The 26,784-nt window shown below is 49.2% G+C and overlaps 1 protein-coding gene across 6 annotated transcripts; it reads right to left on the bottom strand.

The window, feature by feature from the left end:
* Nucleotides 1-8: 8 nt before the first annotated feature.
* Nucleotides 9-26,132, bottom strand: LOC118220346 (meiosis regulator and mRNA stability factor 1). Of its 6 annotated transcripts, none has more exons than XM_035404211.1 (27): nucleotides 26,019-26,132; nucleotides 25,039-25,243; nucleotides 18,788-19,564; nucleotides 18,145-18,307; nucleotides 17,779-17,993; nucleotides 17,585-17,702; nucleotides 17,311-17,483; nucleotides 16,246-16,644; nucleotides 15,325-15,464; nucleotides 14,602-14,754; nucleotides 13,578-13,764; nucleotides 11,675-11,853; nucleotides 11,477-11,557; nucleotides 10,519-10,755; nucleotides 10,284-10,403; nucleotides 9,962-10,143; nucleotides 9,412-9,632; nucleotides 9,048-9,190; nucleotides 8,623-8,756; nucleotides 8,316-8,518; nucleotides 7,830-8,057; nucleotides 7,047-7,280; nucleotides 5,698-5,916; nucleotides 4,830-4,890; nucleotides 4,629-4,724; nucleotides 3,983-4,153; nucleotides 9-3,716 (listed from the first exon to the last, which is right to left on the bottom strand). In XM_035404211.1, the coding sequence occupies exons 2-27, from the start codon at nucleotides 25,186-25,188 to the stop codon at nucleotides 3,466-3,468; spliced, it is 5,235 nt and encodes a 1,744-aa protein (XP_035260102.1). In that variant the 5' UTR covers nucleotides 25,189-25,243; nucleotides 26,019-26,132; the 3' UTR covers nucleotides 9-3,465. The 6 variants fall into 6 exon arrangements, with proteins under 6 accessions (XP_035260102.1, XP_035260107.1, XP_035260104.1 ...); XM_035404216.1 differs by having other exon boundaries at nucleotides 9-3,713; XM_035404213.1 differs by having other exon boundaries at nucleotides 26,023-26,114.
* Nucleotides 26,133-26,784: the final 652 nt, after the last annotated feature.

Genomic DNA, 26,784 nt, shown 5'->3' with positions numbered 1-26,784 from the left:
AGACAGGGTTATGCTTGAGGTGAGATTTATTACATAAATCATTTGGTCCCTTCACAAAAATCAAACTCCTATGGCAACTTCTCATCTATGGGGAATATGGGGGGGGGGAAGAAACGTACACAAAGGACAAGTGTGCAGCTGTGATGTCATCTACGTAAAAAAAAACAAAAAAAAAAAACGGTGACAATTTGGAAGGGTTTCCACGTGAACGACGGGGTTCTGCTGACGAGAGCAGCGCCAAATAAGAGTGCAAACCAAAGCATGTGCGTGCTCAGCTGCGGGCTGCCAGAGGGTCCTCACCCTGCAGGGGAGGAGTCGACACAGGCAGCCGCACATCTGAACACAGTCATTCTGGGGAACGCAGCGGGGTCTCAGGGGTCTCAAATACTCAGGACGTTTCACTTTTTTACTCGTCAAATCACAATGCAGGATTTTACCCTAAATCAATCAACCGAAATTATGCAAAAGTGCATACGCAAAGTGTAGGTCGAGCTTTCCATTCACTGGAAGCATGCAACAATGTAAAATCATCTATTTTCGTTCGAGTCCAGTTGTAACTGCAACGAGGGGACACGATAATTTATGCGACTAAGTACACAGCTTTTGTTTTAGAGAAAATGTAATGCTAATGTCCAGCTAAGAGCTTAGATGCATCATTTAAGGCAAATTGTTTTCAGTCTTGGCTGTGGGTATCCCCACTCTCAAAGAAACTAAGAAACAGGGTTTTGACATCAATTAAAAGCTGGTCTTAAAATTCTTTAAATAACTAACTAAATATCTGAAGATCTCTCGTATTCTCATCAGATTTTGTTTGACACCCAGCGTCTCAGGTGACAGGAATCTCTTGGAATCCGAAACCATTTCAGGGCGATTTCTTCCCCTTATTCTTAATGTCAAAGTCATCATCTAGCATAAGGCCTATAACACTGCAAGAATTCTCGCGTCACAAACTGAAGTCCAATGGTAAATAAACTAACTTGGGCTGGAAAGAGGGATACACAAATGCTGAAGAACAAACGGGTCTTCGGGGACATGTGGAAAACAGCAAGCCTTCGATGAACAGATGGACCTCATGGGCTCTTGCCCATTTCAGATTGTCATCCGGATTCCCGGCACACAAAAAGCAACATACGAATTTCAGTCTTCCTTCAGAACCCAGTGCGTGCTTCTCTCCAGTCCTGCGCAGCCACAGGAAGACTGCGTGACTGCGCACTCTGTACGCCGCACACGCAACGCTCCGACGGGCGGGATGCGGCTTCCGTTTCACAAAAAAGGACAGACAACACGACTAAAAAAAAAATATACGGCAGACCGCGCGGGCACGAGATGGAGAACTGCTCCAGTCGCTCTCACGTGCGCCGTGGCCGATACAAGCCATTGTAAAAGCCAGGCTCTGTCCAGAGAACCTCCGAGGGCCTCTGTCCGTCCCTCTGCCCCCCGGGGCCGCTGGGGGCCCCGCGGCGGTGTTCCACCCCGGGCAGTTCACGTCCAGCTCCGCCCCGCTCGGACGACACCGCTAAAAACACCAGCCGTTTTATTGCTAAAAGTAAAGCGAGCGAGCGTTCGGCTCCTCTGCAAATCAAGCACTCCCAACACCAACACAAAAAGGTAACCTCTTGCTTTTTTGCTCCGTTAAAAGAGAGGCAAACCAACAAGGTTAAAGCAAACAACCTTGACACTTCCACAGGGACCGTGAAAGGAGACGCACGTAATCCTTTGTCGGTGTCGTGTTCTGTGGAAATGGCGCTCACAACGTAATTAAAAACGTGGCTTACCTACACGGGTTCTACCACTTACAAACACAGCTTCCCTTCAGTCTGCCCATGCATAAAATGATTTATGCATTATGTGCATATTTCACACCATCGCCGGAGGTGTAAACCGCAGTCCAAGTCCAGGGGCTCCTCTAAACGGAAGCGAAGACGGCGAGTTAGCGCTCGGCTCGCGGCCGCTAACGGGGAGGCGCTGGGCCTTCCCCGGCTCACGGGCCCTGGAGCCCGAAGCGAAGGCCCCATGAAGGCAGACTCCAAATGGCTGCGAGAACAGAGGCGCAGACTGCCTCCACGGCACCCGCCGTCACGGAGCGAAGCGCACAGCAACAGCCTCAATAACAGCACACCTCAACACACGCTCCGTCAGTGAGCTGTGTCCTCAGACCACCCAAACACAGTGCTACACGCGCTGGCTTCACGCAGGTCTGCCCCCATCCCTGTAACCGCAGATCTACCATCCTGGAGGTCTTCAGCGCAACCCTAATTTGGCAAGCCTGGTTCTACTAATTAGCAGTTCAGCAAGATATCTAGCTGTTCCGGTTTTGTCTGAGTTGGAGAGAGAACCTACAGGGCGGCAGATCACCAGGAGTTGGGCAGCCATGTCTTCGTGGATCCTGATTACATCAAAAGGCTGCATTAATAAATCAAATGACCCAAGATGAAGGCCTAGAAAACACCCAAAAATAGGTGTTTTTTCCCCCATTCATTTAATTCCAAGCCAGGGGAAAATCTGGGACTCTAAAGAATTCTAGAGTAAATCAACTATTCCTTGCTGCTCCATTGTAAGCTAAAAGAAAAGATTACAACAGAAGAGGGGCGTGGCAGTTTAGAAAATAATCTTCATACTTAGAATTGTCAACACCTTACGAAACCTATGAATACTCTATAAATACATAAACGCAGCCCTGCTCGAGTCGCCGCTGCTTTGCATCAGTCTGTTTCTGTGCATTCCATTATATCCCTGAGAGTAGGTGACAAAAACAGATGAGAAGCTTTTCATTGGTTTGAGGCCACCTTGCAGCACGGGGGCCCGTGGAACACTGAGGTTTAAAACAAAAGCATTATTCCATATAATATCAACAGAACAGACCCAGTTTTCAGGCTCAATCCAGGTGTTTGTGAAAATCCAAAATTCCTCAAGGGGGGGGGGGGGGGGCATTTTGAGATGGGGAAAAGGGAGCCTGTTCTCCACAGCCTAATGGATAAGAGTTCATGATGCGCCTCCTTGCAGTTACAACCAACTCATCTGTAATACTTTTTTTTTTGCACTGGTTTGCCCAGTTTCCTTCAGTATTCCTTTGTACTACATGGTTTAAAACAATATAGAGATAAATACTCAATCATCTTAAGCAATCGTGTCTCTTTTAGACATACGGCACCATACGGCAACAGAAAGCATGTTGCTTTGAAAACTGAAAATCTGCAGAGGCATCCTACCAGGAAGCCTTTTAACAACAGAGTCCCAAGACCAAGCCGACAGATCGAATAAAAAAACCCCCCCATATGACAGTGTACAAATACTCAAACTAAACGCTAAACATACACAGCGAAACAGTAAGAAAACAGCGCAGAATACACGTGAAGATTCAACAGGCCAGAAAAAACCACCGCTAAGTGCCAACTCAAAGTGTGATGAAGCGCCGCCTGCATCCGCACCTGCGGGCTTTTGGGTAGAGGTGGGCGGGGGCGGAGCTCAGAGGCGAGTGACAGGGGCGCGGGAGAAGTTGGCCGCCAGCTTGACTCTGTTGCGAGACGCCCTCTTGCTGGGGCTGTCGGTCAGGCTGGCCTTGAGGGCGGGGGGCTGCGGTGGCTTGGCCGCGCTCGCCAGCTCTGAAGGGGCCGGCGGGGTCTCCCCGACAGACGCAGGAAATGGCTCCTTCGGGCCCGGGCTGGTTTCACAGACGTCAGGAGCCGCGGAGGCCATGTCCGCGTTCTCACTCTCTGCTATTAAACAAACAGGGAGATGCAGTTCAGAGTCACAGTAACTCCAGACAGCAGACCTGCACTACTTCCATTCAGCTGCCTGCCAGGTTCCCACAGGATATCAGTGAAAGAGGGCCATGCCTCTCCTCTGATTAGAACCAAGTCTCCTGTAGTACAGTGTGGACTGCAGTGTGTAATATGGTCATTGGCTCACAGGTAAATGCATCAAAGGAGCGCATACTCTTCAGCTGTAGCCCCCCTCAGAGAGAAGGGGAAGAGCTGCTCACCCGTGTGCGCTGGGGGCTGCTCCTCGAAGCGGATCAGATCAGCGTGCTGCAGGAGGACGGGGTCGGGGTGCAGCTGAGGGGAGGGCAGGCAGGACGGGACGGGCCCACACAGGAGGTCCACAGGAGAGCCCGAATTCAGGCACAGCAGCTCTGCCTCGGTCCCACTACCACCTGGAACACACACAGTTCAGTCAATACACACTGAACACAGCTAAATACCATTCCCCATTATACACACTGAACATTGGAGAACACCTATCCCATTACACTCACGGAACACAGCTAAATACCATTCCCCATTATACACACTGAACAAAGCGGAACACATTCCCCATTATACACACTGAACATTGGAGAACACCTATCCCATTACACTCACTGAACACAGCTAAACACCGTTCCCATTACACACAGTGAACACAGCTAAACACATTCCCCATTAAACATACTCAATACAGGTAAACGGCACTGACACCATTACGTTCACTGAATGGCGAAGGAGTCAAACCGCTTTCCCTGACAACACAACAGCTCTGCTGTATAATCACTGACACAGCTGCTAGGATTTTCAGGTTTGGATATTTATTTGTATGAAAGCTCAGTATATGAAACAGAGCTGAGGCGTAGAGGAGTGCTGTGCTGTTACCTGGGCTCTGAGCCCTCAGCTCCACAGCATCACTCGGGCTCCCGCTTCTCTCTCCCTCTGGCTGGGGGCTCTCGCCGGTGTTGGGGCTCGTCCGTGCTGGAAACACAACCCACAAACCTCAGGGGCACTGCCAGTCACACTGGTTTATCATTCCACCCCCAAAAGAAGCACAGCGAGCGCCCAGACCTCCAACAGCATTACCTTTCATGTCATTCTTCAGAACAATGATCTTCTTGTGTCCATGGCCTTTAATCCAGACGACCTGTGGGCCAGAACAATCAAACAGTGGAGTAATGGAGCAGCCATCCAGCCATTTCCGCCAACATTATAAAACAAAAGCTATGACTCTTCACAACCAGGGGTTCTGTTAAACTGTGAGAGTTGGTGAACTATGGAAGCAAGCCGCCTGTCTGAAATGAGTGGAGGCAGAAACAGGAATATCATATTGCAAAACTGCAAGCAGGCATTCAATAAAATGAAACCTATAATAAAGACTGCATTGATTGCAGACATCGTACATACCATTATAAAATACCATTATCCAGTTTATAGCCTACATCAGAGTGGAATAGTCATTTTAAATGACACGCATTAGTGCCTTTCTGCTACATGCTTAATTTTTAAGTGTTATGCTTTGTATATATTTTTGTGTTTTATGCGTGTGCTTGTGAAACAGGAGAGCTGCGTTTTACGCATATGCTAGTGGAACAGGAAAGCTAGGTTCTCGGTGTTTGTTTATGGAACAGGAGCACTGCATTTTATGCGTTTGCTTGTGGAACAGGAAAGCTGGGTTCTCGGTGTTTGCTAGTGGAACAGGAGAGCTGGGTTCTATGCGTTTGTTTATGGAGCAGGAGCACTGCGCTTTATGCGTTTGCTTGTGGAACAGGAGAGCTGGGTTCTACGCGTTGGCTTGTGGAACAGGAGCACTGCGTTGTATGCGTTTGCTTGTGGAAAAGGAGCACTGCGTTTTATGCGTTTGCTTGTGGAACAGGAGAGCTGGGTTCTATAAATTTGCTAGTGGAACAGGAGCACTGCATTTTATGCATTTGCTTGTGGAGGGCAGCCTTACCTGGGGAATGGCCACCAGCAGCTCTTCCAGAGTGCTGTACCCGTACGAGCGTGGCTGCAGCCCCCTGCCAGTGTACTTGCTGAAGGCCCCAGAAAACTCGGTGAGGAAGATCTGGTGGTAGTGGTAGGTGTGCAGCAGAGCTCTCACACTGCGTGCAAACTGGTACAGCCGGGTCAACCGCACACACTCTCCCCTGCCTTCCTGCTCACTCTCAAACAGCTGGGAACACAGGAAGGGAAAACAACCTTTTTATTACATATGCACAAACCTTAGTGTTACCACTTCAACAAACTCTAGACCAGCAGTAACCAACCAACCAACCAGTGATAACCAACCCTGGTAATGTAGGTTTACATTTCAACCCTAATTTGGCACACCTGACTCTACTAATTAGCAACTCAACAAGATCTCAAGCAGTTGAATGAGGCTTTTTAGGATAGGAATGAAAATCTACAGGATGGCAAATGTGCAGGAACTGGGTTGATTACCACTGCTCTAGACTACATGATGCACTTTCAATTGTTGGTTTTACTAAAAATGGCCATTTGTTTTACACCGATAACTCTGCTATACAGAGTATCCTACGGCTGGAAATCCTATTTAGAGAAAATAATCCCTGCAATACAAAAGCACCTCCACATATTCTCCAGGAAATTAGAAATGGGACTTGTTTAATAAAAGTGATTTGCAGGTCCTGACAGCACTGTGAGCACAAGCCTTACTAGTATGGAGCCGTGGGCGGCTCAGCAGCCTCAGCTAATGCCACTCATCCTTCAAGCCCAGCGGAGCTCAGAGGACAAGCCCAGTGATCACAGAATCCTTGGAAATCACTTCATTTCAGATAACTGATCCAAGTTAGCGGCATACAGATTCTTTTCCCATTAGTTGAATTGGTAGATTAATTAAAAAAACTGTACAGCAATAAATTTAATTTAATATAAATGTTAATATAAATGTTCCTCCGAATCCACGGCTAATTATCGGACTGCTTCTGAGCCCCGCCTTAAGACGACATAAAATGGCTGTCCAGTTGATCCAATATGGATTGAAATTTAGTTGGCAAGTGCTTTTCTTACTGATGAACTCAGAAACCCAGGGTCATACAGGTGATACTGTAAAACTAATCACCGTACCCTTATATAACAAGCACGAAACCGCCCAGACCCACGGCGCACCTCCTGCGCACGCGCCTACAAAGGTCGTCCGTGAGTGAGTGAGTGAGTGACCACAGCTTGCGGCGCATAGGCCACGGCGGCAGTCCTGTGGCGCCGTGGAAAAGAGACATGACCTTGAAATGGGACAGACCTCCCATTCCCACGGGACGCCCCCCCCCGGGCCCCTGTACGCACCTCCACCAGGTAGGGCAGGCTCTTGAGCAGCTCGCTGAGGGAGACGAAGCCGTACTCGCAGGGGTTGAGCGGGGCGCCGTGCGCCTCCTCGTACCGCCGGCTCAGCTCCTCCACGCTCAGCGAGTCCGCCCCGTCCGGCAGGGACATGAGCAGGGCCAGCAGCTGCGTGGTCAGCGAGCGCATGGACTTCCTGTTGATCAGCTGCAGCTCCCGGCCCTCCGCCCCGTCCACCACCTGAGGGGAGAGAGGGAGAGTCCCATCACAGCACCGTCACACGGAGATCGCCGCGCAGATGAGGAAATGACTCATTAGCTGCGATGGGCTTCACATTCATCTGTACTTTATTACAAAGCCAATAATCTAATGATTCTTACTGCGCACCGCAGAAATAGCCCAGTCTTCATCATCGTGACTATGATTTTGTTTCAGTGCTCACATTATAAAAACGTGCATCAGCATAATGGCGCTCAGGAGCTACATTTTTCAGTGCTCAGACCCTCAATGGTGCCGCAAGGTACAATCTGCTCTTCGTAATCTCCTATCGCTAAACTGCCCAGTGACTAATGCCCTACACACCACGCTGAGCAGCCCGCGATCATCCTCTCAGCTTTGTGAGCGGTGCACACCGACCCGTGCAGAGCTTCACAGCTCAGGCAGAGCTCACTCCGCTCTGGACTCCCAGCGCTCACGCCGGCCCCCGTCGCGGCTGCGTAGCGACTGACCGCGCTGCTCACTCGCGTGCGTGCGGCGGCGGTGAAGGTGGGCGGGGCGCGCGGGGCGCACCTTGACGACGTGGCGGAGCTTGTGCAGCAGCGCGGGCACGGAGCTGACGTCGAAGTCCTGCAGCCGCAGGCCGTAGCCGAAGGTCTTGCTGTACTCGCTCAGCAGCTCGCCCAGCGGGAGGCTGCAGTCCTTCTGCGCGCGCAGCAGCTTCACCAACTGCGCCGCCAGCGCCTTCACCTTCTCCACCTCCGTCAGCGTGAGGATCTTCTCCTCCCCGCACTCCAGCACCTGCCACACAGCGTCAGCCCGGGCTGTCACGCACGTCCGCACAGACCACAGGCTCCAGCAAACTTACTAAAAGCCCTGCAGCACGGCCAGCTAGCGCTCATGTTAGCATTGGAAATGTTAGCATGTTTCAGCTTGCCGTTTCAGCTAGCCACTCAATTACATAATTGGGTCAACCATCATAATTAATACAGGTTACCACACACTGGAGGTGCTCAGGATAACCCAACAACTAATCTGGTAATGTAGGGCTCCACCCACCAGCAGCACTTCAGGAATGGCCTCAAACAGCTCCATCAGCTTGGTGAAGCCGTAGTAGGTGAGCTTGCACTGGCGGCCGAAGTGGTGGTGGTAGGACGGGATGAACTTGCTGAAGGACATGCGGCAGTGTGGCTGGTGGCGCAGGAGGTCCACCACCTCTTTGGCAAACTGCTTGGTTCTGTCGATCTCCTCGGGAGTCCTCTCTGGAGGGAGGCAAGCAGCAGAAAAAAATCAGGGCCAGGTGTTAATGAGTAAATGACAAGCAGCCTTGCGATTTCCGTTAAGGGGCAAAGCCTTGCGCACTGACCTCTCTTGGGAATGGAGATGAGCGTGTCAGTGTCTTGCTGGGTTATGGTGATCGTGGTGTCAGGAATCTCAGCCAGCAGATCCATCAGGTCACACATACCGTACTCAACAACTCGCCAGTCCCTGGAGAAACACCTACACACACACACGCACACACACACACACAGAAACACACGCGCACACACACACGCGCGCACACACACACATTATACCTAAATGTGATCCTACACAACCACATACCACTGACAAACAGCCTCCCATAAAACAAAACCAGTAAAACTACAAGATATAAGAAATGGGAGTAAGGGAGCCCTCTGTCCATTACTAAATGCTCTTGGACCTCCCTTCATTCATCATTCTGCTGGGTGAAGCCCTAACAGGTGAGGACCATCTGGCACGGTTCCCCGGCTGCGCTGAGGCTCTTACCAGTGGTAGGCCTGCATGAAGTCCCGGATCACCACCTGCTTGCTGACCTGGAACTTGAGCAGCTTGAGCAGGTCCTGCGTGAAGCGCTTGACCTGCGCGCGGTGAGTCAGGGTCAGCAGCCGCTTGGAGCCCATGCCCAGGATCTGCAGCCAATCAGAGCCTTGCATTCAGACACACGTCCGACTGTACTGTACAATCCACCTGCGATTAGCTTTCCTCTGCTCTAAGCCAATTCTTTTAACATCGACACAGCATTAGCAGCACAGTGTGAACAGTGTGATGAAGCAGCATGTAATAAAATGTGTTGTACTGGACCAGCAGGTGGCGCCGTTGGGACACACACCGCACGAAGAACGGGCCGCACCTGCAGCACGTGGGGCACGGCCTCCAGCAGCTCCAGCAGCTTGGAGTAGCCGTAGTCGGAGACGCGGCACTGCTTGGCGAAGTGGTGGTGGTAGGAGGGGATGAACTTGCTGATGGGCATGCTGCAGGAGGGCTGGCTCTTCATCAGGTCTATGATCTCTCTGCTCAGCTGGATGAGCTGCGGGTTCCCCACGGGGCTCTTACAGCGCTGCACCCAGGGGTCTGAGGGGACAGCCGCACACACCCCTTTCAGCGCCCATGTCCACTTACGCTATGCCTTCTGACCCTGCGTCTGCCACTACCCTGCTTGGTGCTAATAAAACTGTCACTGGGGTGTATTAGCTGAAGTTAGCAGTGAAGTTAGCATATGCTCTTAGGAGGAGAATAAAGTAAATAAAAAAATAAATCTGCCCTACGTGTGTATACATATGTATATATATATATATATATATTCAGCCACTGTGTGGACCCCACAAACAGATTGTGCTTTTGTGTGTATGTGAGGCTTCTCGTCACATCTGCCAGTCTTGGATCACACGGGCAGTGGGTACCTGCATTGGGCGGAGGGGGCTTGTTGTGGATCCATTTGATGATCTTGAAGCCGTTCTGAGCCGTGACGATGTTGATGCCCGGGATGCAGGTGATCAGGTGCTCCAGAGGGACGGCCCCCTCCAGCTCTCCCTCCTCTCCCAGCTTAAGGGCACTGAACTCTGCTGCATAGCACTCCGGGAAACTGAAACAACGGTGTAAACACCAGACCAGTAAAACACCCAACGATTAAACAAGTGATGTTTAAAAAGAAAATGTTTCAGGAGCATTTTTACTCTGGTGAACTATAAAGCAATATCTGGATGAGGCCAGCAGGGGGCTCACCTGAGCAAAGGCACCGTGCCCTCGTGGCTCTGTAGCAGACTGTGCACCTGCGCAGCGAAGGCCTTGAGGGACAGCACCACGAACGGGATCTTGTAGGAGTCCGGGTCGAAGTCTGACTCGCTGTAGGAATAAAGCCAGGGACAGAGAATCAGTATCTTTGGCAGGCGGGCAGTAATTGGTCAGGGCCAGAAGGCCACGTCCGCACGCGAGCAGAGAGGGGACAGCGGCGCAGCACCTGAAGCCGTGCTGGGCGCAGTGGAGCTTGCAGACGGGCTCGTGGTACTCCAGCTCCTCGAACACCACGGGGCTGCAGCTGGCGGAGGAGCCGTCGTGCGACTGCGAGGAGCCCAGCGGGCTCTGCCGGGCCTGGCTGCTGGGGAGGAGGCACACCAGCCGGCTGCTGCCCTGGTCCCGCACCGCCACCACCTCCGTCAGCTTGTACAGGTCACTCACCGCCAGCTTGTGGCCCGACCTGGGGCAAGAAGAGCAAAAAATAAATATATATATCAGGTGCATAATGGTACATGTATTTGTGCCAAAGGGTTTGGTCTCACTTCAACACACGCAAGTAACAATTTTTGTGCAGAACCTAAATTAAAAACTCCCATAATAGCTTGTTAATGGTTAAGGTGTTAATGCACCGTATTTTGTTCAGCAAGAAATGATGGCCACTCGCACCGTACATTAAGCAGAAATAACCTGTTCAAAAAAGCAGACTCATCATAGCCATCAGTCATCTATGTTACTGCTTATTTTTAATTGATCACTTTTACCAGCCAAGCACACAGCTCTGCAGATACTCAGCTTTAGCTTTCTAGATTCATGCTTTTGCTTTGTAATCAAGGGGAAATATATTGTTACACAAATCAAAGTTTAACAACATTCCTTCGAGGTCACATTTGTGCTTCCATAAATGCGGAAACTTTGGCTGCTAAAAGGTAAAATAGAGGTATTGGCATTGTCCCTACATTATCCATATCGTGCACGCCAGTACAAAAGGTGCCACAAAAATAATTATTAGAATACACTAGACACTGAAAATTGATCAGTGGAGCGAGAGCCTCCATTAATATAAAAAATCTGTAATAGCACATTAGCCCTTTAACAGTGCGTACGGCTAAAACAGACTCAGGTAAACAGACTCACAGCAAAAGAAACCAGGAAGTAAAAAAAATAAAAATAACCCCACTTACTTTTTCTCGTATATCTCAGTTAACTTAAAGAGGGGCAGGCAGCAGGCGGGGGCGTCCTGAAGGATGCTCATGACTTCAGAGCTGGAAGGGAAGCGGAACGCGCGTAAGAGCACAGCGGCAGAGCGAGTCCTGAGAAACGCGCCGTTCGCCCGACCCGCCGCGGGGCGCTACGCGTAGCGCCAGGTCAGCCGCGCGTACCTGAGCATGGCCAGGGACTTGTTGTTAGCGCCGGTGACCAGGGAGACGTGGATGCGCTTGCTTCCGATCTTGTAGCGGTGCAGGCCGCTGACCGCGCTGATGGCCTGCGGCAGGGAGCACATCTGCACCGTGGCCCTCAGCTGGTAGTCTGTGTAAGGGCTCAGCTCCACGCTCTTCACCTGCCAACACACACACACACAAAGCGCTCCGTCACTCACTACACGCTGGAGGTGGGCCCTTCTGCAGGGCAGAACCCGCGCTCACATCTTAAATGCCGCCACGTCACCGTGAAACGGCATCGCCGTGGAGAGGAATAAACAACATGTGGCGTGCATGCTGAATGTGTAGTACTGACAGGCCTTACGTTAAAGGAGCTGAATGTGTAGTACTGACAGGCCTTACGTTAAAGGAGCTGAATGTGTAGTACTGACAGGCCTTGCGTTAAAGGAGCTGAATGTGTAGTACTGACAGGCCTTACGTTAAAGGAGCTGAATGTGTAGTACTGACAGGCCTTACGTTAAAGGAGCTGAATGTGTAGTACTGACAGGCCTTACGTTAAAGGAGCTGAATGTGTAGTACTGACAGGCCTTACGTTAAAGGAGCTGAATGTGTAGTACTGACAGGCCTTACGTTAAAGGAGCTGAATGTGTAGTACTGACAGGCCTTACGTTAAAGGAGCTGAATGTGTAGTACTGACAGGCCTTACGTTAAAGGAGCTGAATGTGTAGTACTGACAGGCCTTACGTTAAAGGAGCTGAATGTGTAGTACTGACAGGCCTTACGTTAAAGGAGCTGAATGTGTAGTACTGACAGGCCTTACGTTAAAGGAGCTGAATGTGTAGTACTGACAGGCCTTACGTTAAAGGAGCTGAATGTGTAGTACTGACAGGCCTTACGTTAAAGGAGCTGAATGTGTAGTACTGACAGGCCTTACGTTAAAGGAGCTGAATGTGTAGTACTGACAGGCCATACGTTAAAGGAGCTGAATGACAGGCACTGACACTATGTTAAAGGAGCTGAATGACAGGCACTGACACTATGTTAAAGGAGCTGAATGACAGGCACTGACACTATGTTAAAGGAGCTGAATGACAGGCACTGACACTACGCTAAAGGAGCTGAATGACAGGCACTGACACTACATTAAAGGAGCTGAATGACAGGCACTGACACTACATTAAAGGAGCTGAATGACAGGGCACTGACACTATGTTAAAGGAGCTGAATGACAGGCACTGACACTACGCTAAAGGAGCTGAATGACAGGCACTGACACTACATTAAAGGAGCTGAATGACAGGCACTGACACTACATTAAAGGAGCTGAATGACAGGCACTGACACTATGCTAAATGAGCTGAATGACAGGCACTGACACTATGCTAAAGGAGCTGAATGACAGGGCACTGACACTATGTTAAAGGAGCTAAATGACAGGCACTGACACTACATTAAAGGAGCTGAATGACAGGCACTGACACTATGCTAAATGAGCTGAATGACAGGGCACTGACACTACGTTAAAGGAGCTGAATGACAGGGCACTGACACTACGTTAAAGGAGCTGAATGACAGGGCACTGACACTACGTTAAAGGAGCTGAATGACAGGCACTGACACTACGTTAATGGAGCTGAATGACAGGCACTGACACTATGCTAAAGGAGCTGAATGACAGGGCACTGACACTACGTTAAAGGAGCTGAATGACAGGGCACTGACACTACGCTAGAGGAGCTGAATGACAGGCACTGACACTATGCTAAAGGAGCTGAATGACAGGCACTGACACTATGCTAAAGGAGCTGAATGACAGGCACTGACACTAGGTTAAAGGAGCTGAATGACAGGCACTGACACTATGTTAAAGGAGCTGAATGACAGGGCACAGCTGCAGGCTCACCCGGCCGTGCTTAGAGAAGGCGTCGTGCAGGATCTGCTGGAGCTCCTTCCGGGACATCCTGTAGTCCATGTTGGCCACCTGGATGTCTGCGCCGTTGGAAAAGGGCTCTGGCTGGCTGTCGGGGCAGGGGCTGCGATTGGGAGCCGAGAGGGGGGAGGAGCGGTTGGACAGGCAGGGGGATCCGCTCCTGTAGCAGGGAGCAAGCAGGTGGGCGGGGCATGAGCCACATAGTCAAGAGAGTACAGGAGGGCGGGGAAAGAGAAAGGGGTGTGATGTAAAAGACAAGGAAGAAGCACTAACAAGCGGTCAGGTGCTCTCTGCCAATGGAATCACAGCACAGGAGTTAATACAGCATTAACATAAAATTATTACATTATGCAGTGCCTGACTAGAGTGATTCTAAGTGAACGTAGTCTAGAATAGGCCACTGGACAAATTCCAGGGGCTGAAATGTAAGACAGTTAATGCCAAATTCTGTACGATGCTATACAATACTGAATTCTGACAGCAGCACCAGCTGACACTGCATAGCTGAACCAGTGTTGTTTTTGTCAGCAGTTTTTGATTTTGTCATGGTCTTAAGTCATTTGACTAAAATGCATTTTAGTTTCAATCATATTTTATGCCTTCTTCATTGAATTTAGTCAAGACAAAAATGACTAAAATCATATTTTTTAGTCACCAAAAAGAACAATGTATTTTAGTAATTAAGCTAAAGTCACATTTAATTTAACTTAATTTTTTGATACATTTACTGCCCTGCCTCCAGTAAATGACATGACTGTAAAATACTGTGCAACACACACAAGAGTGTTTGCGACAACACATCAGTTGTCCCTTTTACATGAGTGAAGTCTGCTTCACATGTACATACAGAAATGTCCAGAAGCAGTGTGAACATTACTGTCACAAAGCAGCTTTACTTTCTTGAAGACAATAAAGAAAAAAAACTGTTAAAGATTAATATTAAATTTTAGTAACCCTAAGTCACAACATGGAGGCCACGCACAGGCCCAGCACTCACCGTGAGGACCAGGAGCCCTGGGAGAGCACCAGGGGGCTGAAGGTTCTCTGCAGGCTGATCCTGCTGAAGGCGGAGGGCGTGCTGACCTGGAACTCCCCCACGCTGCGGTCCATGGGGGAGTCGGACACACTGCGGGGCGTGGAGCAGTCCCTCCTGTGGGCGTGAGCACAGCCAGGCCCGGCACGTCAGCACCTCTGCTCACATACGTCACTGAGCATCTCACTAACCTCCGCACACTGGGTTATACAGTATGCTATACGATACACCATATTACACTTGCATTGAAAATGACACTCTTTTAGGTTATTTCAGTTGTAACCAGGGGTGGATGGTGTTTAAGGTGTTTGGGTGATACAGAATACATATCACAACATTTTATATTAGTATGGTTAAACTACACAGATTTACTGCCATTCCATTTCAGCAGTGATGATATCTGTCAATATTGGTGGAAATATAATTAGAGCTAACCAATGCTTTTCAAAGCAAGTAACATTGATACCCGGAGAAGCTTTCCAGGAAAGTTTAAGATTTGCCTGAAAAGGCTAAAACTACACAGGTGACACCACAAAATTATTATTGCCCACCTCTAGTTTTAACTTTTTATTTTAACCTAGAAATAGAGTGTCAGTCACAGTTAAAAAATCCATTAAATATAGATGCTGCTGATTCCGTAGCAGACGCAGTTTCTTCCCCGCAGGACAGCCGCGCTCTCTGAAGTACCTCCTGCCGCGGTACGCCGCGTCCGCCGCGAGGGCGCTCCTGGGCGGGGCCGCTTCGCCGTTACTCTGCGGAGACGGCTGGTCGCCGCGGCTCCTCTTCTCCAGCGGGAACGCGGCCTTGGGCTCCAGGCTGCACAGGTCCTGGGCAGAGAGCGCACACACGCAGGGAATGCACACGGGCTGCACGTCCAACCCACACACCCTTTCCCCCACTCCCCGACGGACACTGGCTGCACGGGGAGGAACTGCGCGGGTCACAGAGTAAAAAGGGAGCACGGCCAGATGAAGGGAACATGCACATACTGAGGCGCCCTAAACACAGCAATGCCCTTAGGTTTAGGGGTGACCTCAATGCAGATACCTTCTACTGCATGGGACTGATCTCTACATGGTCACCCACTAAAGAAGGGCAGTGTAAGATGGGGCGCCTCCAGCTCCCCGCTGGGGAAAGATGGAGACTAATGGAGTCAGAGACAGGCGGAGAATAATGGAGTCAGAGACAAGCTGGAGGCTAATGGAGTCAGACACAAGCGGAGGCTAATGGAGTCAGAGACAGGCGGAGAATAATGGAGTCAGAGACAAGCGGAGAATAATGGAGTCAGAGACAGGCGGAGAATAATGGAGTCAGAGACAAGCGGAGAATAATGGAGTCAGAGACAGGCGGAGAATAATGGAGTCAGACACAAGCGGAGGCTAATGGAGTCAGACACAAGCGGAGGCTAATGAAGTCAGACACAAGCGGAGGCTAATGGAGTCAGACACAGGCGGGAGGCTAATGGAGTCAGACACAAGCGGGAGGCAGGCGGGAGACAGGCGCACAGCAGGAGCCATTCCCCCCTCAGCGGGGACGGCGGGTGAGTGAAGCGCTAGCGGGATGAGTCAGGGCGGGGCGGGGCGGGGCCGGTGCTGGCGGGCGGCTGACCTGTAGGCTCCTGGGAGCGCAGCCGCCCTTCCTGGGGCTGGGGGCGCGCTCGGCGACCTGGCAGGGCCTGGCCGTGCGCCCCGCGCGCCGGGGCGAGCGGGGCTTCTCCACGGGGAGGAAGGCGGAGGGGGCCGGGAGCCGGGCGGCCTCCCCCGCCGCCTCGCGGGGCCGCGGGCAGAAGGACACGCTGATCCGGTTGCCGAAGACGTCCTCGTTCTCCATGCGCTTGCGGGCGCGCTCGGCGGCGTCCTGGCTGCCGAAGCGGAGCACGGCGGCGCCCGCGGAGATGCTCTGCACCTTCCCGCCGCAGTTATCCGACAGGCGCCGCAGCCTGTTGCCCACGCTCTTGCCATCCCGGTTGGTTGGCAGGTTGTAGACATAGAGCAGGTTCGAACAAGGCTGGTAAAAGCAAACAGAAAGGTGCTGCCTTTTTTCCCTTTCTCGTCTTTACTGGAGACCCATGCTAGCTTTCTGAATGTGCACCAGGGGCAGACGCTGCCCCCAGCCTCACACTCTGAATGGAAGTACCCAATGTAGAGGGGAAAACCACTGACCACTGTACGGGGCGATGTGTGTAACGTCCTCTCTGGGGGACAGCAGAAAAGCCCTGCCACCACCTGCAGCAGTGAAAAGCATCGCTGCCGATGCTGACGTCACCACGCAGCCTTCCTGCCTGGCTTGTCCTCTTATAAACGTCAACTACTGTATAAGCAAGCTGTGTTTATGAAGGAAATTAATCCCCAATATGGCCATGCAGAAGTTGAGCCAGATGTGGGAGGAGTTCCACTGAAATCATCAGCATAAGGAAGCGCACTCGCGTCCCGGTGAAGGTTTAATATGCCCGGGCTTTAGCCAAAGAAACGGACGGGGCGAAACCGCAAACGTGCATCTGCATTTGCCAAAGCACGTCCCGGAGCGACCAGCAGCCCATGTTTCAAAGCGCGGTTTCTAAGGTTACGCTCGGCCGCTTTGGAGTGGGGCAGCAGCGCTCGCTCACTCGCTCGCTGGCTGGCTCTGTGTAAAACCGGCCCGTTCTCGGTGTGTGGGGCGAGCGCGGGGGCCTACCTGCTGCTTGGCTGGCGTTCTGGGAGGCAGGTCGGACACGAAGGTCTCGAAGGCCACGCGCTGGTGCGCGTGCTGCAGCAGGGCCTCCGACGCCTGGGTCTTGTGCACCAGCACCACGCGGAAGCCGTGCCTGTGGCGGAGGTCGCTCAGCTCGCTGGCGAAGTTCACGTCGGCTGCGAACACAACACCGCCCACGTGACCCGCTGACCCGGCTGCGTTTGAAACCCTCCTCGGGGGTGTCGCCTGAAGACGGGCGGAGTGCGGCGGGACTCACTGGACACCAGGACGACGGTGGCGGGGGCCGTGTGCGTCTCGGCGAAGCGCCGCAGGCTCTGCCTCAGCTTGTCGTCCGCGGCGTTCTTGGCGGTAGCGTTGATGTGCGCCACGGTCACCTGCACACGCAGAGGTTACGCAGGTCACACAAGGAACAGTCTCTGCCTTAAAAAGTAACAGAAACCATGTCCGTACCTGGCAGTTGTTGAGCTCCTGGATGACCTCCTTGCTCTCTTTGCTGATGTCACAGACGCAGATGAACTCAGCCTCGCGGTGCCCCTGGAAGAAGCGGCTGCGGATCCTCTGCACCACGGCGACGGCCGAGCGGCCGCTGGGCACTGAGCAGTTCTCAATGTCCCAGAAGACTCCCACGGGGGGCAGGTTCTCCTGGCCGCCACTCTCTGGGGATCCTGGGGGCCATAAGAGAGAACCGTAAAACTCCTCTAACCACCACAACCCCTGGGGTTACCCATTTCCCCTCACAATACAACACTTTACTGCCAAAACCAATCCAAATGAGCACGAGACACAATGCACTGCAAGTAAGTTTGGAGTCCTCACCGTGTTTCTGGCTTGGCTTGCCCAGGTTTGATCCGACCAGTAGCATCCCATCAGACGACGCACCGGGGACACCACAGCCATTGCACATGGGAACGGGCACAGCGACAGACTGGCTGGGGAGCGGGGGGATGTTGGGCCAAACTTTCTCTGCGTCCGCGACAGGCTGAGAGAGGGAGCAGGAGGGATCAAAACAACTCAGTTTGTCCAAGAAACTTCCAAGAAATACTTAACTATTATACTATTTTATATGGAGAAATCGATATTAGATGTCCGCTATCAGCTGGAAAAATAATGCTAAATTGCATCACTCATGCAATAAGTACATGACAGTCTTGCAACGTAACAGCCCATTTGTGTTAAAAAGGCGCACACTTCACCCATAAAATGTACTGCACCTGAATCTCCTGTGTCTATATTTACATAGACACAGGAGATTCAGGTACAATGACCAAAAAATTATCTACCTAGCAACCTTTCACAGGACTGCCCACAATATTTTGGCCAGTCTTGTTAAATAGCAAAGTACCTTCTAACATTAGATGAGGGCTATGCACGTTTCCTGTTGCATTAGTGATAAAAAAATATCAAAGCATTGAGAAACCTACTCTAAAGTCAAGATTAATGGAAATGAAAATGCACAAACCTTTCTCAGACATTCTCTGCAGTAGTGCGTGCCCTTCAGACAAACTGTGCGCTCAACATTTAGGTGCAAAGGATTGGTGCAAAGGTGAGATGAGGAGAGACCCCCAAGCGCTGGGAAGTGCTGGTCCCCTCTGGCTCCAGTGCTGTAATCCACACTACAGGGGTAATAACCAGAGGGGGCCAGGCACCCCCGATGCAAGGGGGCGGGGACAGAGGGGGCAGGGGGGAGGAGTTTGGCCTGGCTGCAGGAGGCAGCGAGCGGAGGGAAGGACTGCGGGGGCCTGAGCAGCCCAGTGCAGCAGGGCAGGTGCTGGTGGGAGGGGAGGGGCTGGGAGGTGGCCACTGAGGGCAGCCGCCCGTCGCAGTCCCCCAAGCCGCGGTCCTGGGCGCACGCGACGCCCACACCGGGGAACGGGGGGTGCAGGGCGGAGCCCGCCTGGCAGGAGAGCCTGCTGCTGCTGCTGGGAACGTCGAGGGGCTTGGACAAGTGCACAGAAACACCACCACCGACACCAAAACCCTGGGCCCTGTTGTGCTGAACGTCGGTGCCGTGGTGGACCTGCAGGCTCCCCTCACAGTGAGCGCACACTCTTACTTTGGTGCTGCCCGGCGGCGGCTGCTGCTGCTGCTGCAAGGGGTCTGGCTGCTGTGACTGCAGGCAGGAAGGAGGGTTGGGCAGGGGGGCGAGGGGAAAGGGTTTGGAGACTGCAAGAGGTGGGGGAGGGGGTGGAACATCCTTCAGCTCCAACACAGGCTTTCTGCTTTCCATGTAATCTTTCTGAAAAGACAAGAGGCAATAAATTTATACTGGGGGGGCAGGGTTTAAAGGATTAAAGATTCCATGCTATGAGTATTAGTGGGGGGGAAGCAGCACTTTTATCAGCAACCTGTCAGGCAAGTAGGATTTCATTACAGTTTAGGTTGTGGCAGCAGTGAATCCAGCTCTATTATTTATTATCCCATCTTAACAGGGTACTCCCCTTAAAAGGAAACAAGCAAGAGAACACTCCTAATTGCTGAACATGTATTAAAATATTAGCCTATTTAAATTATTACTATAAAAAAAGAATAATCCAAATTTAATCTCCAAATTCTTTGAGAGGACAGTCGAACAGTAACCAGGTGAAATTGACAAGTCAAAAGCAACTCGATCAGGTCTTAAGACTAAATTTTATTAAATGAATAACAGGACAGGTCTATTAGAACAATCAATTTAAATCATACATTCGTTAATGACTGTAGGCACACTACGTATCATTTATAAGTACTAGTAAAGAGAGACCGATAAGCCATTGTCAGATTACCACCTACTTCCAGTTTCAGCACAACAGGAACAAAAGAAAAAACAAGCAAGAAAAACTCAGATGATGTAAACACACAACCAAGGAACCACAACCAAAATGAAGAGGAAAACCATTCTCCAAGGATCCAATAGCAAATGAAAACTTTTTCCTATGACCATCATAAATACCTTACCCAGCAGGGCCTGAGGATGCCCTGATTGGCCAAGTTAAGGTGCTGAAAGGGGGGGGGGGTTATTGTCACTAGTCCAATGACAAGGACTGGCTTTTTGTAGGCAATAATTGTTACGTCCAGCCAGTAGGGCAATCTCCACTCTCCGGATGTACCATGCTGACCTCCACTTGAAGTGAGAGCTGCCTCCAAAAATATTAATTCCAAACTGGCAGGCCTTAACAGGTATTATCAACATAGACATTAAAGCCGCGTTTCCACCAAAATTACCCGGAACTTTCAGTCCCAGGAACTACTTTACCAGGAACTAAAAGGTTCCTTCAGCCAATGGTTGTCTGCGTTTCCACCGGGGTCTAAAGTACCGCGAAGATTAGGCAAATTAGCCCACTGACGTTGTCGTCGGTCCATCTGTCATGATATCTTCTGTAACCCCATACTACCACCGAAGTAGCCTACATTATTTTCTAATAACCGGGACAGCCCGGAGGGGTTTATTCCACTTATATACAACGGGTTACCAACAATGACTATATATGGTTACTTTTGTATTTATTGATTTTCATATATCCTCTCAAACACATTCATTAACAGCAGAAAACATGCACACGTTGTAAAACAATTTGCTGTTTTATTACTTTCTCGTCGTCAATTCCATATAGGCTAATCGCAAAATGACAAGAATACAACGAAAACTCGGACTTGCGTGAAAATGTAAATTAGTAGTGGTACAGCCACCGTTTGCTTTCCTTCGAAGTTACTGCTAGCCGAGCAGCGAAGTGTGCCCTCCAAATGCGAACCATGCACAATAAATGAGTCCATAGTCTTCCTGGTCTTTTCGTGGAATTGAAAAATGGCAGTAAAATTGAGTAAAATTACGGCAGTCTGAAAAAGCTAAAGGGAAGATTACTAGAATTAACCTGTTATTTTACCCGGATAAAAAGTGCGGAAGGTGATTTCCAGTTTGCTTGTACTGTATCACCAATGTTAATTATGCAGAACTACCGCATACCTCACATAACTGTATCAAACGTTTTGAGTCAATTACAACGGGCTAACAAAGAAAATCCGGAAGAAAATATTCAGCAACCGAATTAATCCGTTTGAATGTTTTGGTAGCCTACGTAATATGCTGTCCCAGCACGAATGTTTAGCATTTTATAAAACGAATACTAAAGCAAGAAAAGAACAGAAGAGCACACGTTATAATTCCAAGACGTTGACAGGCTATAACCAAAAGTAGGCTACTGCGCCGCATAACATACAAGTTTGATTTGAAGTTATTATGAAAATTAATTGGTTTGCCGCTGCATATTTTCAAACATGGCGGGTAATGGCGGAAAATAAATACAACACAAATGCTACGAGTACTCGACCAATCAGAAATGTTCAGCGCTGCAAGCTCCACCCAAAAGGTTCCTGTACTTTCGGAAAGTACTACCCCCCGAGCAGGAACGTTTTGGGGGGTAAAACAAAGCCCCCAGAACTACATTTAGACCCTAGTTCCTGCGGTGGAAACGCACTGAGTTCCTCAAAAGGTTCCTAGTTCCGGGGTATAGTTCCTGCGGTGGAAACGCGGCTTTAGACTTTCAATTGATGGATTCAATTGAATGTCGCAGAATTTGCATTCAAACTTAAAAACTAAAAGGAAACCACAATCCTTATGGTATTCTGTGGCCATGCTGAACCTTAACACCCCCCCATAAATAGCTCTGTGTTCCGATGTCCCTTCAGCTCTCCAGAAGAGAAGACACAATGGCACCCTAATGTTTGAGTCTCAGCATGGCTTTTAATTACCTGAGGACATTCCCTTTGATGTATGAAGGGAAATGAAAAATCAGGCAGTGTCCTTATGTACAGCTTAACCAGAGGAGGCTGCTTAATACCAATGGAATACTGCAAGGACCATGAACAAGTTCACCATTGTAAGAAGTCTGTCTCTGATGCCAATATGTCTGCTGGCCACACATTCCCTTGATCTTATCATTATCACAATACAGTTGGTACAATGGTAGAATAGCGACCGGGAGTGAGAGATTGGGAACCATTCAAGTCAACAGACGTACTAATTCAATCATAACAGGACAGCCAATACACTATGGCCTAATTGATAGGTGTTACAAGGACCGACTACATCCGTCTTGGTATGTGTATTCAACACTACTGATCAAAGCTTCGAAAACAAATAAGAAGCAGCCTCTGGAAAGGTTCGTGGTTTGTCTGACTCTGCTGAATCCAAGGTGTCATTCGTGCGCTTTGTCACTGCCGGTATTGGAAATAAACTTCGTACTTTTTTATCACGTTCGAGAGACGTCCTTTTTTCCTTACACCATATTAGGTTGGTCTCTCTCTCAAAGGCTGTAATCTAAAAGCTATATACCTGACAATCCACAACTTTGTAGTCACATTCTGTAAGGTGTATACTGCGCTTCACGTACTTTAATACAAAGGATGCTATGCAAGATTCTCACCTTGAAAATATTATAAAACGGCCATGCTCAGCCATTACTATAATGCACAGGCAATATGTGCCTTTGTTCACTCCTGCCCAGTCCTTGCGAGTTTACTGTATTTTACAGTATCCCCGTTCCCTCGCCATCGGAGTTCCCCAGGGCTCAGTCCTCGGTCCACTTCTCTTTTCCTTATACACCAGATCCCTTGGCCCTGTAATTTCTGCCCATGGCTTGTCCTATCACTCCTATGCCGACGACATGCAACTCTTTCTCTCCTTCTCCCATCGGACACACAGGTCCCTGCCCACATCTTCGCTTTCCTGAGGGACATCCAGAGCTGGATGGACAATCACCACCTGAAGCTCAACCCGGGAAAGACGGAGCTAATCTTTATTCCTGCTCTATCCTCTCCCCTCCTCGATTTTTTCCATTTCCCTAGGGGACACCTTAGTGACATCATCACCCTGTGCCAAGAATCTCGGAGTGGTGATGGACAACAGGTTGTCCCTCTCCAAGAACATCACAGCAGTAAGCCGGGCATGCAGATTTTTCCTGTATAACATCCGGAGAATCCGCCCCTTTCTCACCACCTACTCAACCCAGCTCCTGGTCCAAGCAATGGTTCTATCCCGCCTGGACTACTGCAACTCTCTTCTGGTTGGACTACCGGCATCTGCCACCAGACCCCTGCAACTCATTCAGAATGCTGCTGCTCGTCTGGTCTTCAACCTCCCCAGACACTCCCACGTCACCCCCCTGCTCACTACCCTCCACTGGCTGCCTGTTATAGCTCGCATCAAATTTAAAACATTGGTCCTAGCATACCAGGCAGTCAAAGGATCAGCCCCAGCATACCTCCACAAGATAGTCAAACCCTACATGCCAGCCAGATCCCTCCGTTCTGCTACCTCAGGACGCCTGGCACCTCCCCCTCTTCGCACCTGCACTTCCAGAACACGTCTCCTGTCTGTTCTGGCCCCACGATGGTGGAATGACCTCCCCGTGGAGGTCAGAACAGCTGAGACACTGACCCATTTCAAGCAACGACTGAAGACTCACCTCTTCAGGCTGCACCTCTCCCAATCCCTCCCTACCTCCCTGTAATCTCTTAAATGACTGTAAGCTTAGGGTTGTAACTAGGTAGCTGTTTCGTAGGTGACTTAGTTAATACACCTGTCTTAACTACTGCTTGTATTTTTTCCATAGACTGCGTTGTTGCTGTTCTCGTTGTGTTAGTCAGTTTAACCTTCAGGGTCCAAGTTGAACTATGCGGTTGTTCCCTGCACTTGGACCGGTACTTCTCTCTAGGGTTTTCGTCATACTTGTTCCTGGTTATGGTTATACACTTTGTTGTACGTCGCTCTGGATAAGAGCGTCTGCCAAATGCCTGTAATGTAATGTATTTGTGCTTCTAAAAAGCATCCGGACATTTCTGGGCGTTACCCTTTTTTCTTTGTGGGCTGTATCTGAAAAGCATGTGGCCAATAGAAGGAGACGAAGAGGAGGAAACGTGTATGGATTTCCTACTACAGTGGTGCATTTGCAGCTGGGTTTGGGTAAGTGCTGAAGAGATAGGACCACCTTGGCAGCTAATAACAGAGTAGCTGGTCAGGTAGCTGCCATTGTTAGAACAAGTAAATTCATTTACTTAGACCACGATAACTGACTGGCAATGACGGTCTGACAAATTTTCTCTGGGTCCGATATTTTAAAAGGTAACAATTTAAGGCTGGAGAACAAGATTCCAGTCCGCTTATCTCAGCTCATATGGGCTAGCTAACTATAGTTAGCTAGGTAAAAGGAGCAAGTCCACCAGTGGTAAAATCCTACTAGACTACTGTATAAGTCATGTATTATTTCTTTTTTTTTTCTTTCTTTTTCTCAGCTGTTTGCTATAAAATCTTCCCCTAGGTTGTGCCTATTCAAACGATACTGTTATTCAACACCAATGCATCCCATCAATATATCAACATTTACATCTATGATCAATGTTCATTTTTACTTTAAATGAACAGTATTTAAATGAATCACTATATAGCCACAGTTATACAGGCTGTAAAGAGCAACCAGGCTAACTGTTGTTATTTTAATACTGTGAAATCACAGTAAAAGGCTGTCCTTTGGGTTACGATAATAGTAAGAGAAGAGGAGGAATAAGCGAGATTATCGTATAAGGAAGAAACAAAGATATGATGACAATGTCAAATTCTTACCACCGATAGTCCCTTGTCCCTTAGGTTGGGCACAACTGGTGTCACATGACAATGATGAAAAGGGGGTCTCATTTCTACGTGATTTTTCAGAAAAACGAAAATAAAGATCCACCTACCGGTTTCTCTGAAAGAGGGGCGGTGTGTTCAAAGGAAGAAAAGCAATCGGTGAGTTTCCATCCGGAGGGGGCTTCATTATCTGCGTGATCGAACCACTGGAAGGGTCTAGAACTGCAAAAGGAACTTTCCTTTCCCAAACCTTCCATCATACAAACTTGCGGGGACCTTCACCATTCTCTCGCCTGTCTTCTTTCTCATTCTTCCCTTAAGAGAAAGAGATACACCAAGAAGTAAGAGTAGTATCATACGCATCACATTCTGAGCCCTCGAAGTGTTTATGAAATATGGTTAGTCATGATTTCGACGAGCTTGGTTTTGGACAAAAGCATTCGTATCAACACGCTGCGTTATCACATCCAATTCGTTATGTTACTTAACTAAGTTAGATAACAAATAGTAAATGAGCGACTTCGCAAGATCTCTTCAACTGGACTGTAAGCTAACGTCATAAATACGATACACAAAGTGAGGTAAAATGACCAACATTTTTTACCTAGTAACCTTTCGCGGCCCGCGGTATTTTGGGCAGTATAGCCAACTAGCCAGGTACCGTCTAACATTAGATTAAGGCTACGCGAGTTCCCTGTTGCGTTAGCTTGTTAGCAAACTAAATATTCACCATAAATAGATACAGCTAGCTATCATGTCGGCCCACACAACGCTGATAGCTGGCTAAACTTTCAAATAAAAATCTGTCGTAGAATATGTATGTAAGTTAACCAGCTACCAAACTAGTGGAACAGGTGATAGTATCGTTCGGTTTAAATTTTCAGAAACAATACGTGGTTGGTCAACGTTAGCCAAATAGCGTTTGTTACACCTCTAACGTTACTGAAGGGTATTTTCTGATTGAGATCATAAGCTTCTTCGCGTAGCAATGTATATCGCAGGCTTTATTTTGTAAAATAACCAATTAATCACGTTTACTCTGTCATACGTGTATTTTCAGAAATTCAATACATATTCTTTCGATGTTTACCTGCCTTTCGCCTATTTCTTCACATCTAGCTACCTTGCCACTTCCCTCCTGAAGCTCCTTCTTTCCCCTCACTATCTCCATGGAAACCGCAGTCGTTTTCTAACCGAGATATGCCACCAACACCACAACAACTGTCGCAAACCTGAATCGGCTCGAGTCAGTAACCGCTTTAGCATTATCAAAGTACTAGGCTTATCTCTGCTCCAGTCCATCCACCTTTATTTCATATGCTTCATGCTATATTGTAACGGCAGCGGTGGGGCTAATAATAAATAAACAGTTGAACATAATTAGAGACATACTTAAGGAACCATTTCACAATGGAGGTCAATAATGTCATCAGACCTATACACCACACAGCCTTAAAGCCTCCACTTCTTCCGTCCACTTGCACCAACTAAAAAAAACTAGCATCAATTCCACTTATATTGAAGTTATATGGATGGGCACCGATTATGAGATTGAACACATAGCCTCTAAAAGGATTCTAGAATCTGCGTATCACCTGATTTTTAAATCAGTACTTGTGACAGACGTGTGAATGCAGTTCCCTCCATTATCAACAATATAAATGTTGAACAAATGATGACTCAGTTGACCACAACAAAAACCAGGACAACAACTTTGGTCAACTATTTAATAGATTGCTTTTTTCTAGTTAAATAGCTTTTAAGCTTGAATGACGACCGTGGACGTTGTAGATATCGAATGTGTAACTACTGTGGAAATTTGCGACACAACAAATATATGATAATACAGGAAAATA

Source organism: Anguilla anguilla, chromosome 2 (genome assembly GCF_013347855.1).
Source record: "Anguilla anguilla isolate fAngAng1 chromosome 2, fAngAng1.pri, whole genome shotgun sequence".
In the NCBI taxonomy this organism is placed as follows: domain Eukaryota; kingdom Metazoa; phylum Chordata; class Actinopteri; order Anguilliformes; family Anguillidae; genus Anguilla; species Anguilla anguilla.
This window is presented reverse-complemented; position numbering and strand designations above follow the sequence as displayed.

What these genes read in the sequence shown, in the direction of transcription:
- LOC118220346 (XM_035404211.1), bottom strand. Translation starts at nt 25,188, where the DNA reads ATGATGGAAGGTTTGGGAAAGGAAAGTTCCTTTTGCAGTTCTAGACCC. An exon ending in AGGAGCTCAACAACTGCCAG is followed by an intron (nt 17,703 to 17,778) that starts GTACGGACATGG and finishes CTGCGTGTGCAG; the next exon opens with GTGACCGTGGCGCACATCAA. An exon ending in CCTTCTCTAAGCACGGCCGG is followed by an intron (nt 11,854 to 13,577) that starts GTGAGCCTGCAG and finishes GTGTGTTGGCAG; the next exon opens with GTGAAGAGCGTGGAGCTGAG.